At 42.9% G+C, this 18,663-nt stretch overlaps 1 protein-coding gene across 1 annotated transcript in view; it reads left to right on the top strand.

The window, feature by feature from the left end:
* SEC22A (SEC22 homolog A, vesicle trafficking protein) overlaps positions 1–18,663 on the top strand; it is a 65,935-nt gene that overhangs the window by 21,562 nt on the left and 25,710 nt on the right. The window contains exon 4 of the mRNA XM_004606670.2: positions 7,748–7,863. Coding sequence (XP_004606727.1) covers positions 7,748–7,863 — 116 coding nt within the window. The remainder of the gene's footprint in view (positions 1–7,747; positions 7,864–18,663) is intronic.

Genomic DNA, 18,663 nt, shown 5'->3' with positions numbered 1-18,663 from the left:
TGATTTTTAAAATCATTTGTAAATGAAGTTATTACTTTGAAAATTTCTACTTCAAATGTAATTTCAAACCAATGGCACTAAGGCACCGAGTCATCCCTTTGCTCATTGAGTTGCTCGAGCGGGCACCATTAACGTCTCCATTGTGAGATTTGTTACTGTTTTTGGCATGTCAAATACACCACAGGTAGCTTGCCAGGCTCTGCTGTGCGGGCAGAATACTCTCTGTAGCTTGCCGGGCTCTTCAAGAGGGATGGAGGAATCGAACCCAGTTCGACCGAGTGCAAGTCAAACGCCCCACCCGCTGTGCTATCGCTCCAGCCCCAATAGTGATTGGTAATTTGGACCAGAAGTACATTTAGAAATGTTTAAGGTTATGTGTTCTAGAGAATATATAGATCTAATGTATCTCAACTATAGTCCAAGTTGTACATTATTTAGTAAAAAGTATGATCTTCTTGAAGTTTTTGGAAACTTGAATGAGATGAATGAGCATTACTGGGGTACAAAGGTGAATGGAAGGTGACAGTGATAAGTACAATGTTTGGCCTTCTTTTTCCCTTTGAACTTTATTGATTCTGTAAAGAAAAGCCAATAGTGTGTCAGGAAGAGGGAGACTCAGGGATTAGCTATAATCAAAAATTGGATTGAACCATTCCATAGTACTCTGCAGTTATATCTAAAAGATTTTGAAAGTAGAATGTTTGGCAAAAAATCATAAATATGCCAGGTAACTAAAGAGAGTAAATGACATAAAAATACCCCTGCCCACCGCCCTAAAGTTTTACAGAAACAGTAGAAGCCAGAAGGCTGCTTACTAATTTCTAAAGGATAAAAAAAAAACAGCAGAAATATACACATAACAAAAATATTCTGAAAGATTGAAGTGGCAGGCATGGATACCTAGTGTTGTTCCACAAGGAAAGCTCAACAAGGAACACTTTCAGTTCTTCACAGTTAAATATGTTGACATAGAATTTGTATAGATTGTTTTTCTTAGAAATCAGGTTGAGAAGATTCCATTATCCTTGCAGTTTAGTGACTGCATGCTTTTCTTAGTAGAGGTCAGACTTAGGGGGTCTGGGGCCTGTGGCAGGGACTGCCATCTCAGCCTGCTAAATATGCGTCTACCACCTAAGCTATCTCCCTAGGCCTGGGGGAGGAAGAGGGGGGGACAGGGAGGGTGTTTTTTTTGTTGTATCAAGAAGGGAAGTTGTATGCTGTCAGATGTTTTGGCTCTATTTATTGAAATAACTGTGATTCTTTAATAAAAGGTCTTTATGTTGTAAATGGCATTGTTTTTCAGATGTTTAGTCACCTTCTCTTAGGTAAACTTTGCAGTTATGACATATGTCTTATCAAATACAGTATGTTAGTTTAAAAAATAGTTAGTTTTGCAAATTTTCAGATATATCTTTTTCGTGATGGATTGGTTTGTGGATTTCTTGGTAATGTCTGGTTTTACTATCAGGATAGAGAGGGCCTCATAGAAGTAAATAGAAAATATCACCTCTTTAATTTTCATGAAACTTATTTATAGAATTTTAATTTTTTAATGTTTAGGGAAGCCTTTTGAGCCTCTAGTTTTGGGGAATATTTCAAACTTGCAAATCAGTTTCTTTGATGGGTACAGGATTATTTAGATTATCAGTTTCTTAAGTGAATTTAATTTATTTTAAGAAATCTGTCTTTTCACCTAATTTATTGAATATAAAATTAATATTTATTTATCTGTGTGAGAAGTGTAGAATTGTATTGATGCTACCATTCTCATTTCTTATACTGACAATTTTGTTTTTTTACGTTTTCGTGACTTTTTTGTTTTCTATTTCATTGATTTGTTACTTCCTATATCTTGCTTACATAGTGTTTATTTTTTTCTTTTGATCAAGGTAGAGGAAATTAGTTACTTGAGAATTTTCTTTAATAATACAAGCATTTAGTGCTCTATTTTTCCCCTCCAAATACTACTTTTTATATCTTACACAAACTTTAATATATATTTTTACTTCCATTCTTTTATTTTTCTAGTCTCTGTTACATGAAAAAAGTGGTGGCATGAAAAAAGCCATAGACAGAATATGAAAGCAAGGTGAGATTGTTGTGGTTACTCACAAAAATAGGTGGGAGACGGGAATAGGCCTGAGGTCATGGTTTGCCATCTCTTGCTATAGCGTAATCTCTTGACAGAGTTGAAGTATAGCCTGTGACAGTATGGTTATTTGGATAAAGTGTTGGCAGTCTCATGCCAGGAAATTCCTTGTTTTATAAGGAGGTCCAGGAAAGGACATGCAGTCGGAGCCTACAATTAGGTAGTTTGTTGTCACGCTGTGCCCATGCTTGAAACATAATACCCATCTTTGACTGTGCATTGCTTATGCTTCAAGGATGGGGCACTGAACTCTGGGTCCTTTGGGATTAACACTGGTGATGTGCAGGGTAGGGTTACTCCAACACTTCTGATGGCATTCCCTTTTCTGTTAATCATAGGTCTGCCATCAGTTTGCTAGAACTATCTGCCTATTAATCCACACTCAGAATTCAGGAAAATGACCTTAAATTCTGGCGTTAAAATTACTCAGGTGTGGTCAGGCAGTAAATTAATAGGTAACTGCCATTGAAAAGACAGTTCAGGGGCTGGAGTGTTAGTACATTGAGTAGGGCACTTGCCTTGCATGCAGCTCACCTGCGTTCAATACCCAGCATCCCGAGCACTGCCAGGAATGATTTCTAAGTGCAGACCCAGGAGTAACCCTGAGCACTGCTGGGTGTGCCACCACCCCCCCTCCCCCGCAAAAAAAGAGAGTTTATATACTCCAAGAAGAAGGGAGAAGGGAGCATGCCACTCTTGCTGGGGCCAGGGGGATGCCAGTGTTGCTCCGGACAGGAACTGGAGAGGAGACTGCCCTTAGGGGTTAGACTGTCTCACCCAGGAGATGGTGGGTTAATGAATCAGGCCCCTTCGCCACTTGCCCTCCCTGCCCGCTCATCTGCTCATCGAAGCTCCCTTTCCTTGCTACCCCCTCCCTGAGGCACCCCCCATGTTACACACACACCATCACAATCTGATCATTATTTTTCCCCCTCCAGCGTTTTATGTTAAACATTGTGGTGCATTTTATAAAAATAGTAAGCAAATGATCTGCTGAGAAAAAGAGATATGAGCCAATAAATAAAAAACAGGTAGAAAGTTTTGCAAAATCTAGTGAGCTAGAGCGATAGCACAGCGGGTAGGGTGGTTGCCTTGCACACGCTGACCCGGGTTCAATTCCCAGCATCCCAAATGGTTCCCTGAGCACCGCCAGGAGTAATTCCTGAGTGCAAAGCCAGGAGTAACCCATATCCTTGGAGCACCCCAGGAGTAATTCCCAAATTTAGAGCCAGGAGTAACCCCTGAGTATTACCAGGTGTGACTCAGAAAAGACAAAAAAAGAATCCTTACTACCCACCCTTCCTTCCTTCCTTCCTTCCTTCCTTCCTTCCTTCCTTCCTTCCTTCCTTCCTTCCTTCCTTCCTTCCTTCCTTCCTTCCTTCCTTCCTTCCTTCCTTCCTTCCTTCCTTCCTTCCTTCCTTCCTTCCTTCCTTCCGTTCTCCCGTCCTCCTGTCCTCCTTCCTTTCATTTCTCACCTCTTCTTCAGAAATTTCTATTGTTATAATCCCAATTCAGACCCTCATTTCAGACAATTTTTTGCAGTGACTTCTTCATGGGGACCGTAATAAGAAATTTTAAAAGGATGCGGGTCCTGTAGAGAGATCCTAGTGCTAGTTGGGTGGTGACACTTATTAGCTGTCTTAACCTCAGTTCCCATGTGAGAAAATTCAGACACATAGAAGTTCATTTCTTCTCCCTTTAAGTACAATGGGACAAGTGTATGCCTAGTGAGAAGGCACTGGGAAAATATTATCCCTTGAGCCTGGAGCATTGGTACCTGTAGGGCATTTGTCTGTGGCCTTGAATGTGGCCTGAGTTCGATCCCTGGTATCCCATTTGGTCCCCCAAACATCATCAAGAGTAATTCCTGAGTGCAGAGCCAAGAGTAACCCCTGATCATTGCTGGGTTTGGCCCCAAAATAAGCAAACAAACAAAAATACACAAAAGTATTATGTCTGTCCCTACTTTTAATCTCTTTAGAACTCATTAATACGATTAAAGCAGTGCTTAAGAAATGTTAATATACTAGTCACTTGCTTTTCACTGTTTTCCCATTGTCTAATTTGCCTGTAAATTTAGCCTAGTTGCAAACTGTCTATTAATTTGCCTCTTTTTCTGACCTTGCTTCCTCCTCCTCTTCAGAAATACCCTTTTGAGCCAAACACTAGCTGTGGCCAGTAGCAGAATGACTAAGGATGTGAATTCTAGAGTCTGGTTCCCTGTAAAATAAAGTAAAGGGAATTTTTTGGTTTTATCCAATTGCTTAGTTTCTTTAAACCTTAGTTCTCTCTCTGGAAAAAGCCTGGAGATTATTATAGTACGTGTTGCGTTGAATTCATGGAAGGACGCAAAGAGATGCTGCGCCTGGAAGCGTCTTGCCCAGTGAGCCCGGCCTGTGTTGGAGAGAAGGTCACAGGTGGCAAGAGCACCGCCAGCAAGCCCGGCCCTGTCCGGGAGGAGGGTCAGAGGGCGGCAGAAGCAGCGTTGGCTTCTTCTCTTCCCAGCCCAATGGCCACAGCCTTTTCTTTCCAAGAAATATAGTTCTTTCGTTTGTGCTGGTCAAAGTCTGTGCATCTTTTACCTTTCTCCCCAGTCCTCTTGACCCCCAAATTACCTTTCCACTTCACAGTTCTCTTACTCCTTTTAAAGAATGCTTATTCTTTCCTACACTTTAAAGATTTTGTATGTTTCTGTCTGTTCATTTCCTTTTAAAAGACTAAAAGTGGCTTGAGGAGAGATTGTATGATTTGTTTTTTGGACCTTTTGGACCATAGACTTTTATGCAGAATTGAGTCAAAGATATTTGTTGAGTAAATGTATCAATTCTCTGTAACCAAGGTCCTTTCGTTTCCAGGGATTTCCTTTCATTTCAGTATCTTTTATACATTCTCATTATCAGCTGCTGCATTTTGAGAAAACTTGATTTTGCTTTTTGCTGTTTTGGGATTTCTCAGCACACCTGGCAGTACTCAGGACTACCTGCTCTGGGTCTTTGCTCAGGAGCCACTTCTGGTGGTGCTCAGGGGACCATCTGTGGTGCTGGGCATTAAACCAGGGTGAACCACATGGACTAAGAACATTTTAATTTTGTAATGAAAATGTCACATCGTGCTATTGAGACTAGTTTTTTAAAAGGCTTTATAGGGACAGAATGATAATACAGGGATTGATGTGTTTGCCTCTCACACAGCCAACCCCGGTTCAATTCCCGGCACCACATATGACCCTTGAGCATCACCAATGGTTCCTCCTGAGACAGATGAGCCAGGAATAGCTCCTGACCACTGCTGGGTGTGGCTCAGACCCACTCCCTGACACTTGTACCCTGAAAGCCTTTCAGATGGCATTGAAGTAGAAAATAAGAGTAAAAACCAATAAAAATAAAACCAGGTGATGACACTTTTACTTTGGCAAAAAGTTTTCTTCCTCCATTACCTCTTCTACTGTATGCTTTTTCCACTGTTTCTGGTAGTGCCTGTCATGGTGCCGAGTTGAAATCAGGTGTAAACGTTTGTGGACTACAATGAGTCTGAGATCTGTTTTCGCTGAAATTAATAGCAAATGTAAATAATACATTCAGATGTGATTGACTATCTTGTTCCATTGGTTGAAATGAGACATGGTCCTTCAGAAATGTCGCCCTCATGCTGTGTGCAGATGGAGGGTCTCTTTGGCAGCCGTGGGACAGGAAGTGGAAGGGGGGCTGTCGGGAGAATCTCCACTTGAAAATTTCTTTCCCACAGTGACCTGGCACAGTGCCAGCTTGTCCTGCAGCATAATGCATGCCTTGTTCTTCCTAAAGAAGCTTGATGATTGCTTTTGTGCCTTCAGAAATATTTCTGACCATCATAAAATCATGTAGCGTTGCTGTGCGGTCATATTGAAGAGGGTCTTTTACATCAAGAGACAAGTGTTGGATCTGTCACTGACAGATTATTTATTTTCTGAATAGATTCTGATCAACACACTCAAATGGTAATGACTTTCTATTCAAGGATGGCCATACTTGACCATAAAATGCTAAAATATTTTAGCTACAGTACAATATGTTACTTGTTTTATGGTAAGGTAATTTTTTATATACTTTTGAGTGTGACATAAAATCTATTTCAGGTGTCAGGTGATTTTTATGCATGAGGTTCATATTAAGCAAGGGCTTTTAAAAATGACCATTATAGTTATTTTTAACTGTCATTCAAATATCATTAAATTATAATTTAATATCATTAATTAAATTAAATCCCCTTCTACTGGGAGGAATGGTGGGTGATGTAAAACATGATTAATTGGTATACCTATTGGATGGATGTTTAAGTTGTGAGGATATTTTCCCCCTCTGCTGCTGTAAAAATTGCCATCAAAACTTTACAGATCCATTTAGTTTTGTCTCCATTGTAAAATCTCAAGGAAATTGAGAGACCATAGGCATAGGAAATTTATGAAAATTTTATTCCACATTAGTATTTTCTGTTGAACTTTAGAAATAAATACTTTGTGATATGTAGGCTTTTGTGTTTTTATGAATTGGCTAGGGAAGCTTTTCTGCTGTAACAGCTGAATATGTTGCAAAGATTTAAGCCCTTCCTTATATTAATGTTCCAGTTCATTAACTTTATTGTTAGGGTTTTTGCACTTCAGTGCCTTAAACAAAATGATGTAAATGTGGTTCTCTTGTTCTCTCTTCCTTTTGAGGAAAAGGTGGCTGTGTATCTAGTTTTGTGTTTTCATTTAGGATCTGTTGTCAATTCTAATAGTGTAAGATGATGAAGGGGAAGCTATTATATAACTCAGTGCCTTCTAGATAATGGAATGTGTTTGTAAAGATAAACTGGTCACTTTTTCAACTAGTGTTTTATCATTTAAACACTTTAACTGAACTTCAGAGATGAGGAATTTCATAGCTGTATGCCTCAGTTCTAAGGTGGATCACAGAATGGTGCTTATCTCTGAGCACGTAGATCCTTTGGTATTTATAGCTTTAGAAATCAAATAAGGGAGAATCTTACTTAATAAGCAAGCTATGTTTGCTATTGAAAATATTTTCTTTCTAAGCATTTTAGAAAAAAATAGGAATTATGCAATAAATTTCCAAGTAAAGTCACCTTTGCAGATGTTTACAACTACTTGTAAAATGGTAGACATCTGCAAGCAGTAAGGGTTCCTACATGACTGGCTATGAGATATGAACGCTCTTGTTTGGTTGGGGGCCACACTCAGCCATGCTCAGGGGTTACTCCTGGCTCTGCACTCCTTATGGTGCATGAGGGACCATATGGGTTGTGGGATTGAACCCAGATCAGCCATGTGCAAGGCATGCACCTTCCCTGCTGTTCTGTCTCTCTGGACTCACACTTTAGGGCTGTATATTCCAATGCAAGTTAGATGCCCTTGTTCAGAGTACTGAGAAAAAATAAGATAGTTTAATCTGAATTCAAGTGAATGATACTGAATTGTGCATTTAAAATATGACTGAAATTACTATTAAATAATTTTTATGATTAATCATTATTTCCCCTCATAAAAATTGGTTTTATTTCACATAAGTATAGATTCTGATGTGAGATGTTGATGTTCATTTCTAACTTTTTTTTCCCCAGCTCACCAGCGATTGGAACCAGCAACTCTATCAGGAATTGTGGCATTTATCCTTAGTCTTTTATGTGGCGCTCTGAATTTAATTCGAGGCTTTCATGCCATAGAAAGTCTCCTGCAGGTACTGTGCTATTTATGCAACATGACTTGCCTATGCTTATTGATTTCACGTGTTACACAGTTGGCTCGCATTGATTCGAGCTTCAAATTGCAGGCCAGACCCTGTATTCTCCATACCACCCCTAACCTCCCCTCCCTCTAAAAGCACTGATTTTGAGTTGACATCTTTGCTTAATTTGACACTTCCATGTTATTTATTACTCTGGGAACACCGACATATGTGTGATATAAGTCCTCGTGTCAACACCTAGAGTTGAACTGGGGAGGCCAAGGAGCTCATGTCTAATTGCCAAGTACACTGAGTTTGGGAGCAAAAGTGATTTGTGAGGGAGATGGGGCGGGTGAGCAGGCCCAGAAGGAGTGAGGAGGAGAGTGGATGGAGAGGCTCTCAGGACAGGTTCTGTCCGGTGTCAGTGTTCCTACTGCTTACCTGTTCTTTCTCCCTCCTTGTTGTGGGCTGCCTAGGAGACCACCAATTTTTATAGATATGACTGTTTCGTTGTGCCATTGAGAGTTCCAGAGACTGTAGCTATCAAAATATACTTTCTCTCTTACTCCTTTTGCCAACTTTTTGAAACTTAAAAGTTTTAGTATGTCCCGTATTGTACAGCTTTCTCTGAAGCTTTTTCTTTTCTTTTTTTGACAGCTTCACACTGTAAGTTACCTTTTAGAGCCAGCATTAAACTTAGAATGCCTTTAATAAAAATGCATTCAACATAGTTTATATTTCATTTTAAAACACTTCTGTTAGTTCAGGAAGCAATTCTTACCTTCTGCTACTTTAGAGAGCATTCAGAGAAGACCCCATCCTGCACCCTCTCATGCCCACAGTTCTGTGAAGTTCTGTGAAGACAGGAACCTGTCATAGCTTCCTGGTGGCTGAGCTGTCCTTGTGGGCGGGGGAGGTTCTCCCAGACTCCCAGTTCCTCCTCCTGCCCTCTTTGCTCTGCAGGCACTGCCCTCTTCCCTTCAGCCCTGGACAGCTGGCCGCAGCTTCTGGCTTTCATGCCCCTGATCCCTTGCCAAATTGCTTTATTTTAGCAGGAGTTCAGGTTGGTGCCAATTAGACAGTCTGCCAAAAAGATCAGTAATTTTGAGATTGCTGATGGAAAGGTCAATAAATAAGATAGTCTTGCTTTTTTTTTAAAAAAAAAATTAAGTTTGATATAATAGAAATAACAGTAATGTAGATGCATGATGATTGATTTTTCTGAAGCAAGGAAGAAAAGGGTTGTTGGTTCCTGTTCCACTCCGGTTAGCTCTGTGACCTTGAATCATTCATTGTTTACAAAATAACGGAGGAGGGGGGGGCTTGATTATTATTTCTCAAAGGTGGGCTACATTTGCCAGTGGTTAACAATAACTTTAAAAACTTTATAAAATTTTAGTTTAGGTAAGATGGTTATAGTAATGTTAAATTTTATGGTACTGGTGTACAAAGTTACTGACTGCGCCTTCCCTCCCGCTGCCCCAAAGTGCCCTAGAATCTACTGCTGTCCCTACGACACCGCTGGTCTAGCTCTTTATTCCTCCCTCTGCGTCTCTTGGTCATCAGTTTTGTAATCCAGGACCAACAGTTTGTCACTGTCCAAAAAATGGCTTTCGTTTCGTCTGTATTAGTATGTGGCCTTTGGACAGAGAGCTAGTTATCGTTAGATTGAGTGCATGTTCTGCATGCAGGGGCCTGTGTGGACCCCCGCACCACTCGATCACCAGGAGTGTGGTAGTACAGTGTGTCGTGTGTAGTTATCTTAGGCTTGGTAAAGGATATGAGCTTCTGTTCCTGCACAGATGACAGTTTTCTCTTTTAAAACACATTGTTTTAATTAAAAACTGTAAAATGTATTACACAAATAATTTGTATTTAGTATTAGAAAGAAAATAAGGTGGTGCCCTCAGGTTAAAATCCTGTAGTTAAGAATCTACAGAGCAAGATGAAATTAAAAACTCAGTGGGTGCCCTCAATAGTAGAATGGCTACGGCCAAAGACGGAATCAGTGAGCTTGAAGATGAGCCGCAGGAAGCTTACAGGCAACAACAAACAATGGGAAAAGACCTCAAAATAGCTCTTAGGTGAATCAGAGACCTAGGGGATGATTTCAAGAGGAACAACATTAGAATCATTGGAGTACCAGAAGGTCAGAGAGACAACCCCAATTAGTACTGGAAGTACTTGCAATAGCAGTTAGGCAAGAAAAAGATATTTAAGGGCATTCAGGTGGGAAAGGAAAAAATCAAGCTCTCACTATTTGCAGATGATATAATACTATATTTAGAGAACCCTAAAACCTCTACCAAGAAACTCCTAGAAATAATAGACTTGTATAGCAAAGTTGCAGGCTATAAAATCAATACCCAAAAGTCCATGACTTTCCTGTATGCAAATAGTAAGAGAAGAAAGTGACATGAAAAAAAGCAGTCCCCTTTACAATATGCCTCAGAAAATCAGGTACCTCAGAATCAGCTTAACTAAGGAGGTAAAGGACCTGTACAAGGAAAACTACAAAACGCTACTTCAGGAAATAAAAGAGGACATAAGGAAATGGAAAGATATCCCCTGCTCATGGATTGGGAGAATTAACATCGTCAAAATAGCAATACTCCCCAAAGCATTGTACACATTCAGTGCGATCCCTATAAGGATACCCATGACATTCTTCAAAGAAATGGAGCAAACACTCCTGAAATTTATATGGAACAATAAGCCCCCACAAATAGCTAAAGCAATTCTTGGGAAAGAGAAGATGGGAGGCATCACTTTCCCTAACCTCAAACTCTACTACAAAGTGGTAATAATTAAAACAGGATGGTACTGGAACAAAGGTAGAGCCGCAGATCAATGGAACAGGGTTGAATATCCTGACACACACCCTCAAATTTATGATCATCTAATCTTTGATAAGGGAGCAAGAAATATGAAGTGGAACAAGGAAAGCCTCTTTAACAAATGGTGCTGGCAAAACTGAACAGCTACATGCAAAAAAAAAAAATAATAATAAAAATGGGCTCAGACCTCTACCTAACACTGTGCACAAAAGTCAGATCAAAATGGATTAAAGACCTCAACATCAGACCAGAATCCATCAAATACATTGAAGACAAGGTTGGAAAAACCCTCCACAATATTGAAGCTAAAGGAATCTTTAAAGGTGACACACCATTGGCCAAGCAAGAAGAAACAGAGATAAACAAATGGGACTACCTTAAACTAAGAAGCTTCTGCACCTCAAAAGATTCAATGACCAGAATACAAGGACAGTCTACACAGTGGGAAAGGATATTCACCCAATACTCATCTGATAAGGGGTTAATATCAAGGATTTAAAAGGCACTGGTTGAACTTCACAAGAAGAAAACATCCAATCCCATCAGGAAATGGGGCAATGAAATGAACAGAAACTTTCTCGAAGAAGAAATCGAATGGCCAACAGACACAGGAGAAAATGCTCCTCATCACTAATCATCAGGGAGATGCAGATCAAAACAACGAGATACCACCTCACACCACAGAGACTCGCCCACATCCAAAAGAACAAAGTAATCCATGTTGGAGTGGATGTGGGGTGAAAGGGACTCTTCCTTCACTGCTGGTGGGAATGCTGACTGGTTCAACCTTTTTGAAAAACTGGGCACTTCTCAAAAAATTAGAAAATGAGCTCCCATTTGACCTAGCAATACCACTGCTGGGAATATATCCTGGAGATGCAAAAAAGTATAGTAGAAATGACATCAGCACTTATATTTTAATTGTAGCACTGTTTACAATAGCCAGAATCTGGAAAAAACCCGAGTGCCCAAGAACAGATGACCGGTTAAAGAAACTTTGGTACATCTACACAATGGAATACTATGCAGCTATTAGAAAAGATGAAGTCATGAACTTTGTATATAGGTGGATCAACATGGAAAGTGTCATGTTAAGTGAAATGAATCAGAAAGAGAGGGAGAGACATAGAAAGATTTCACTCATTTGTAGAATATAAAGTAACAGAATGGGAGACTAACACCCAGAATAATAGAGATAAGTACAGGAGGATTACTCCACAGCTTTAGAAGCCGGCCTCGCATGCAGGGGGAAAAGGCAGCTCAGATAGAGAAGGGACCACCAAGTAACAGGTGCTAGGAGGGCCCGCTTGGGATGGAAGATAAGGGCTGAAAGTAGACTATAGGCCGAACATGATGGCCACTTAATACCTTTATTGCAAACCACAACACCCAAAAGGAAAGAGAGAGCAAATGGGAATGCCCTGCCACAAAAGCGGGGTGGGGTGGAGGGGACGGGATGGGGGTGGTGGGAGGGATACTGGGACCATTGGTGGTGGAGGATGGACACTGGCGGAAGGATGGGTACTTGATCATTGTATGACTGAAACTCAAGCACGAAAGTTTGTAAGTCTGTAACTGTATCTCACTGTGATTCACTAATAAAAAATTAAAAATAAAAGGAATCTACAGAGCAGATTGGGGAGTTAACTGAACGGATATATCAGAGAAGCCTAGCACAGTTGCAGCCCTGAGCTTGCTCCTAGGGCTGCATGCACACAGCATGATCACACAGCACTGGGCTGCGGGGCTCAGGCAGTGAGCCATCAGGCTTCCCTCGCCAGGCCGAGCATGGCCAGCAGTGGCTTGGCCCCTCTCTTCAGCACTCCAGCTGTCCTGGGTGTGGCCCTTAGTAAAAGAAAGTGAAAGCCTTGGAACGATTATCATCATTTGAAATTAAATTGAGGAATAAGGACAAGCTTTCAGAGCACAGCCTTACCGTCTCTCGCTCAGAGACCCTGCTCAAGCTCAATTCAAGAGAAGGCTCTTCTGTCTCACAAAACCTGTTAGAAGAAATCAATTGTGTCAAGTGCTCAGTTGTATCCTGTCCCTCCACTTTCTGGGCTGGGCCTTGCCGCCTCTTGAGTCACAGCTCCAGGACTAGGGAAGCTGCTGGCAACTAGAGCTTTTCATGTTTCTGAGCTGCTGTGCATGACTAATGCCAGCTATGATTCCTCACGTGTTTTATGGTCTCCCTTGGATCAATAGTGTCTGTGCCTCACTGCAGTCAGGGTTTTGTAGATTTCAGAAGCAAGAAGCATAATTACCTAATTAAACTAATACCACTTCGATGTAACTTCCTTTACAGTTCTGAGATTTCTCAGCCTATTTACGTTTTAAAAAGACATTACAGGCTAGTATCTCATGAACAATGATGCAAAAGTTCTCAGCAGAATATTGGGAAATTGAATCCAATCATATGTACACCAATTGGGATTTATTTCAGATATGCACGGCTGGTTCAGCATTCAAAACTAAATGTAATCCATTACACCAATAGACTAAGGAAGAAAAGTATGATCATATCAGTAGATGCAGAGACAAAATCCAAACACTATCGCACTATAGCACTGTTGTCCCATTGGTCATCAATTTGCTCGAGTGGGATGAAATTTGCAGCAAATTAGGAATAAAGGGGGAATTTTCTCAACTAAATAAACAGCTTTGCAGAAACCCTATAACATAATACTTGAGAAAGTTGATGCTTTCACAGTAAGGTTAGGGACCTTAAGGATGCCCTGAAGTTCCCTCTCCCCATTCCTTTTAGCATTATACTGCAAGATCTAGTTATTGCAACTGGAGAAAACAAACAAAAGGTATGGGGGCTGGAGAGAGCATAGCAGGTGTTTGCCTTACCTGCGTCTGAGCAGTTTAATACCCAACACTCAATAGAGTACCCATAGGGTTCCCAGCAGAAGTGATCTCTGAGTACAGAGCCAGGAGCAAAGCCCAAGCACAGCCAGGTGTGCCACAAAAACAAAACAGGTGTACATAGTGTGCAGGAGGAATATAGTTACCTTTATTCACAGATTTCATAGTTATCTATGTAGAAAATCCCAAAATGACAAACTCCTAGAACTGATAAGTATAGTAAGGTCATGATATCCAAAAATACCACTGTGTGTGTGTGTGTGTGTGTATACACACATGTATACACACACATAACTGAAATTTGAAACTAAAATAAAACTATTTATAATTGATACCCCAAAAATAGGTACTTAAGAATATAACATAAGGAGCTGGAGCTATAGCACAACGGGTAGGGCATTTGCCTTGCATGTGACCGATCCAGGTTTGATTCCCAGTATCCCATATGGTCCCCTGAGCACTGCCAGAAGTAATTCCTGAGTGCATGAGCCAGGAGTAACCCCTGAGCATCGCTGGGTGTGACCCAAAAAGCAAAAAAAATATATATATATATATATTTTTTTTTTCTTGGTGTGCCACTCCCCCTAGGTTGATTCCTGGCACCACATGTGGTCCCCCAAGCACTGCCAAGGGTCACTTCTGAGAACAGAGCCAGAAGTTGCCCGTGAGCACCACCCAATGTGGCCACCACCAAAATGGGGAAAAAACAAGGGAAAAATCTAGTGTGGCAAAAAACCAAACTGTTGGGGCCGGAGCGATAGCACATTGGGTAGGGCGTTTGCCTTGCACGTGGCCGACTCGGGTTCAATCCCCGGCATCCCATATGGTCCCCCAACCACTGCCAGGAGTAATTCCTGAGTGCAAAACCAGGAGTAACCAACCCCTGAGCATCGCTGGGTGTGACCCAAAAAGCAAAAAAAAAAAAATTGTTAAGTATGCAAAGATGGTGCAGTCGCTTTGCAAGCCAGTGGGGCCATTTCTCACAGAGCAAAACAGAGCTGTCATCTAGCAATCACGTCCCGAGGCATGCTTGCTCTCATAGTTAGATAACTCACACCCACATAGAACCCTGCTCAGGACACTATGGCAACTTTATTTGTAATTTTAAAAGTTTGAAAGCAACTAATAGATCTTCAAAAGGTGATTGGATAAGCATGAACCGGCAATCCATACAATGGAGCATTGCTTGGTAGGAGGAGGAAGTGGCCCACCAGACCACAGAAACATGACTGAGCCTTCCGATCATGCTGCCTAAGAAGACAGCAGTCTGAAAAAATAACATGCCATATAATTCCAACTGTGTAATCTGGGTAAAAGACAAAACTATAGAGCGGTGAGTGGTTGCCTGGGTGTGGGGGGAAGGGTGGATACTTGATACTCTTAGGAAGGTGAAACTCTCCTGCCTGCTCCTGTCATAGCAGGCGTGTCTGAGGCACAGTAATGCAGGATGTTAACTGCAGAGGAACCCGAGCAGGAGGGCGGGTGTGTGGGAATCCCAGCACCATTCAGTTTCCTCTGGGGGACACAGCGCTCAGAGATAATGCGCACACACACACACACACACACACACACACACACACACACACACACACAAACCAGCCCACGCACACACCATTAGAACAGGGAACAGGAAAGGAGGGTTGCTCTGTGGGCTCTATGTTTATCCTCTCAGGCTGACTCCAGCAGAAGTTAGGGCGCCTCTGCCCAGGCTGAGGGAGGGACCATCTCTGACAGACTGTCTGTACTCTCTACGGGAGTCCCTGGGAAGCTCAGGGTGCCAGCTCAAATGGGACCTGAATTTGCTAATCTGATTCATTGGGAGGCCAGGTGTACAGTTTTGTGCCCTCTGAGAATGTGGCTCATTTATTTTTATTGATGCCGGGGGTCTCCGCGGCTGTGCTGGGAGGACAGGGCTGCTCCAGGCAGTCAGCCTGGCCGTGTGGGTGTGATGGTCTTTGCACCATGACTTGGCGATGTTGTGCTGCTTACACTTGGTGCCATCGGGGCCACACCCAGTAGTGTCAGAGGTCAGGCGGTGCTGAGATTTGAACTTTGTCTCATGCACACCAAGTGTTTGCTCCAGCCTTTGAGCTGTATCTCTCTCTGATCAAACTTGGACCATTTGGAGAAAGCCATGAGAGGCCATCTTCAGCCTTGCTCCCATCAGTACCTCTCTCACCCACCTACCCTCTCCTAAGATGTTCTAGAAAAGATAATGTTGTAATTGTCATATGTTTGCATAGAGAAACTTTGGAAAGATAAGTTAAACAAGATTTTTTTTTTTTTAGAAAAAGAGATTAAAGGGGCTGGAGCAATAGCACAGCGGGTAGGGCGTGTGTCTTGAACGCGGCCGACCCGGGTTCAATTCCAGCATCCCATATGGTCCCCTGAGCACTGCCAGGAGTAATTCCTGAGTACAGAAGCCAAGAGTGACCCCTGTGCATCACCGGGTGTAACCCAAAAAGCAAAAAAAAAAAAGAAAAGAAAAAAAGAGATTAAATATGGTGGGAATTGGACAGGAATGGGAGTGAGACTTGCCAATGCACTTGTAAGTGTCACTTTTCTTTTTGGCCGTGCTGGAGAGCAAACACAGGCCTCACACGCAGGGCGAGTGTTCTACTGCTGAGTTAGGGCCTCAGCCAGTTTTTACTCTTTGTGCCATATCGTTCTATTACTTTCTCAGATTATAAGTAGTTAAATACTAGCAAGTGTTATGTAAGCAGGGAAAAAAGGCAACTTTTGTTAAATTAACTTAAGTAGATTTTTGCAATAACAATATTGGCATCATAAAGAAAATACTGGGGGGACAAGAGGAGCCTCAGGAGAGCTGAGGCTCGGCCCAGTGAGGGAACAGCTGCTGGTGCCTTGTGAGAGACCCTGTTCCCACCCCCAGCACTACAGAAACAACAGGGAAAATGCCACGAGGGGGCTGGAGCAATAGCACAGCGGGTAGGGCGTTTGCCTTGCACGCAGCAGACCCGGGTTTGATTTCCAGTATCCCATATCATCCCCTGAGCATCTCCAGGAGTAATTCCTGAGTACATGAGCCAGGAGTAACCCCTGTGCATCACCGGGTATGACCCAAAAAGCAAAAAAAAAAAAAGAGCCACAAGGAGCCTGAGTATTTTCCCTGGGGTTTTACAGCTTTCTCCCTCTTAAGAATACACATTTTCCTTAGAAATGTCAAAGCCTGTGTTTGTTTTAAATTATTCTTTCAAACTGGTGAGGGCGGGGTTGTGTGTGAAAGAAACAAAAGGGGTAAGTGACGAGCAGGAGAAAAATCAGAGCGGTCTTTTTATTAGTAGTTAGGCATCCGTCGAGGAGCTGAGTCCTTGTACCTTGGCAGATGATGTCTTCCTGCTGGTCTGACCTGAAAGCCTTTCTCTGTCACTCTGGTGCTGGCTGAGCTTTATCCAGCAGAGTTTCTGTTCTTCCAGTTCAGGAAACGGTACTGGCCCTGGGATGCAGCTGCGCCTGCTCTTGTACGCTTAGCAGCATTCTCCTCTTCGTCCTTGGGCCACCTGAGGGGGCTGCGGCGGAGGGAGCCCGGTGACAGCAGAGCACAGCATTGGGGAGAATGGTGCTCACGGATAGTTTGTCACCGGCAGGTGGTTCTAAAAGGGAGCCCAGTGAATCCTGATCTCCCGCCTCAGTGAGAATCAGCTTTGGTCAGATCACCAAAACCAGATTCCCATTGCTCCAGTTATTGGGGATTTTCCAATAACTCATGGCTGCTTCTCCCGGAAGGGAGCATAAAATGAGGCCCCCATAACCATGCCACCGGACTTCGAGCCAGGCTGTGTTCACTCGAGGTGCCCAGAGGGGGGGCGAGTGAGAGCCCTCCCCACTCCAAGGGACCCAGCCCAGAAGCTGAAAACCTCCGGAACCCAGCCACCACCACATTTCAGGCCACTTTCCACACGTTCGGGCCGAGCTTCGTGTATGAGTGAACATATTCCTAAACCGCATCATAAGACACTCCCTACTCATTGTCCATAATTACCACACCGTATTTGATTGGAGGCAGGATGGTGCCGCCACCACCGCCCAAACCCCTCGCGCTCTCCCAAACCTGGCTCACCATCTCGCCTTACACAACGCGCGGCTCAGCACACCAGGCATGGAACTCTACATGTGATCTCTGCTGTAACTCTGCGCGTGATCCCTGATGGACATCGCCGGCTGTTTTGCAAGATTCTGACAGAATGGCACTGGCGGGGCATGGAGAACCTCCCCCGGCCTGGCTGAGTCGCAGCGCTGTCGGACATAGAGCCAGTGCGTGCAGTGGCTCATCCACTGTGGGGTGCTGTCAACCAGCCACCGGGTGACCTGGGACTTGTCGCAGGTGTTCAGCCTGGCACAGACCCTCCTCAATAGGGTCCTGCTCTGCCAGCTGCTCATCAACCTCCGGGCGCACTCCGACAACCTCAAGGAGATCAACCTGAGGCTGCAGATGTCCCAGGTGCTGCCCAGAGATGCAGGCAGGTGCGTGTTTGTCAGTGTGCAGATCGTTACAACATGCCAGTCGACCAAAGGCTTACATTCAGTAGACTGGGAACACCTGTAAAGGCGATTAGAGGATGCCCCAAAAGCCTCCATCCCTCTCGGAAAGCCCAGCAAGCTACCAAGAGTATCTGGCCCTCAAAGGCAGAGCCTGGCAAGCTACTCGTGGCGTATTCAGTATGCCAAAAACAGTAACAATGACGGTCCTCATTCCCCTGATCCTGAAAGAGCCCCCAACACGCCATCAGGGTCCACTTAGCACTCGACAGGGATGAATGGAGACGTTACTGGTGACTGCCCAAGCAAATCAATGAACAATGGGATGACAGTGACAGTGATACAGTGATTGGGGATTTTACTTCAACATGCAGAGAAAAATATATGGTGAGTCACTTGTGCTTGGAATTTCTTGTTTTGTAAATGAGGGAGCACTTCAGTAGCACTGGAAATATCTGCTTTTTAAGGATTCCTTGTTTAAAAGATGGAAAGGACAATAGGCAAAAGGAGGGGAAAATGTCAGAATAGAGGCATTGTGAAAAACATCAAGATTTTAGGGCTACAAATTCCTACAAAGTAGGTTAATTTTTAACAAATCCAGGCTTTA

Source organism: Sorex araneus, chromosome 2 (assembly GCF_027595985.1).
Source record: "Sorex araneus isolate mSorAra2 chromosome 2, mSorAra2.pri, whole genome shotgun sequence".
NCBI lineage: Eukaryota > Metazoa > Chordata > Mammalia > Eulipotyphla > Soricidae > Sorex > Sorex araneus.
Note: the sequence above shows the minus strand (reverse complement) of the source record. Positions and strands in the feature narration are given on the sequence as shown.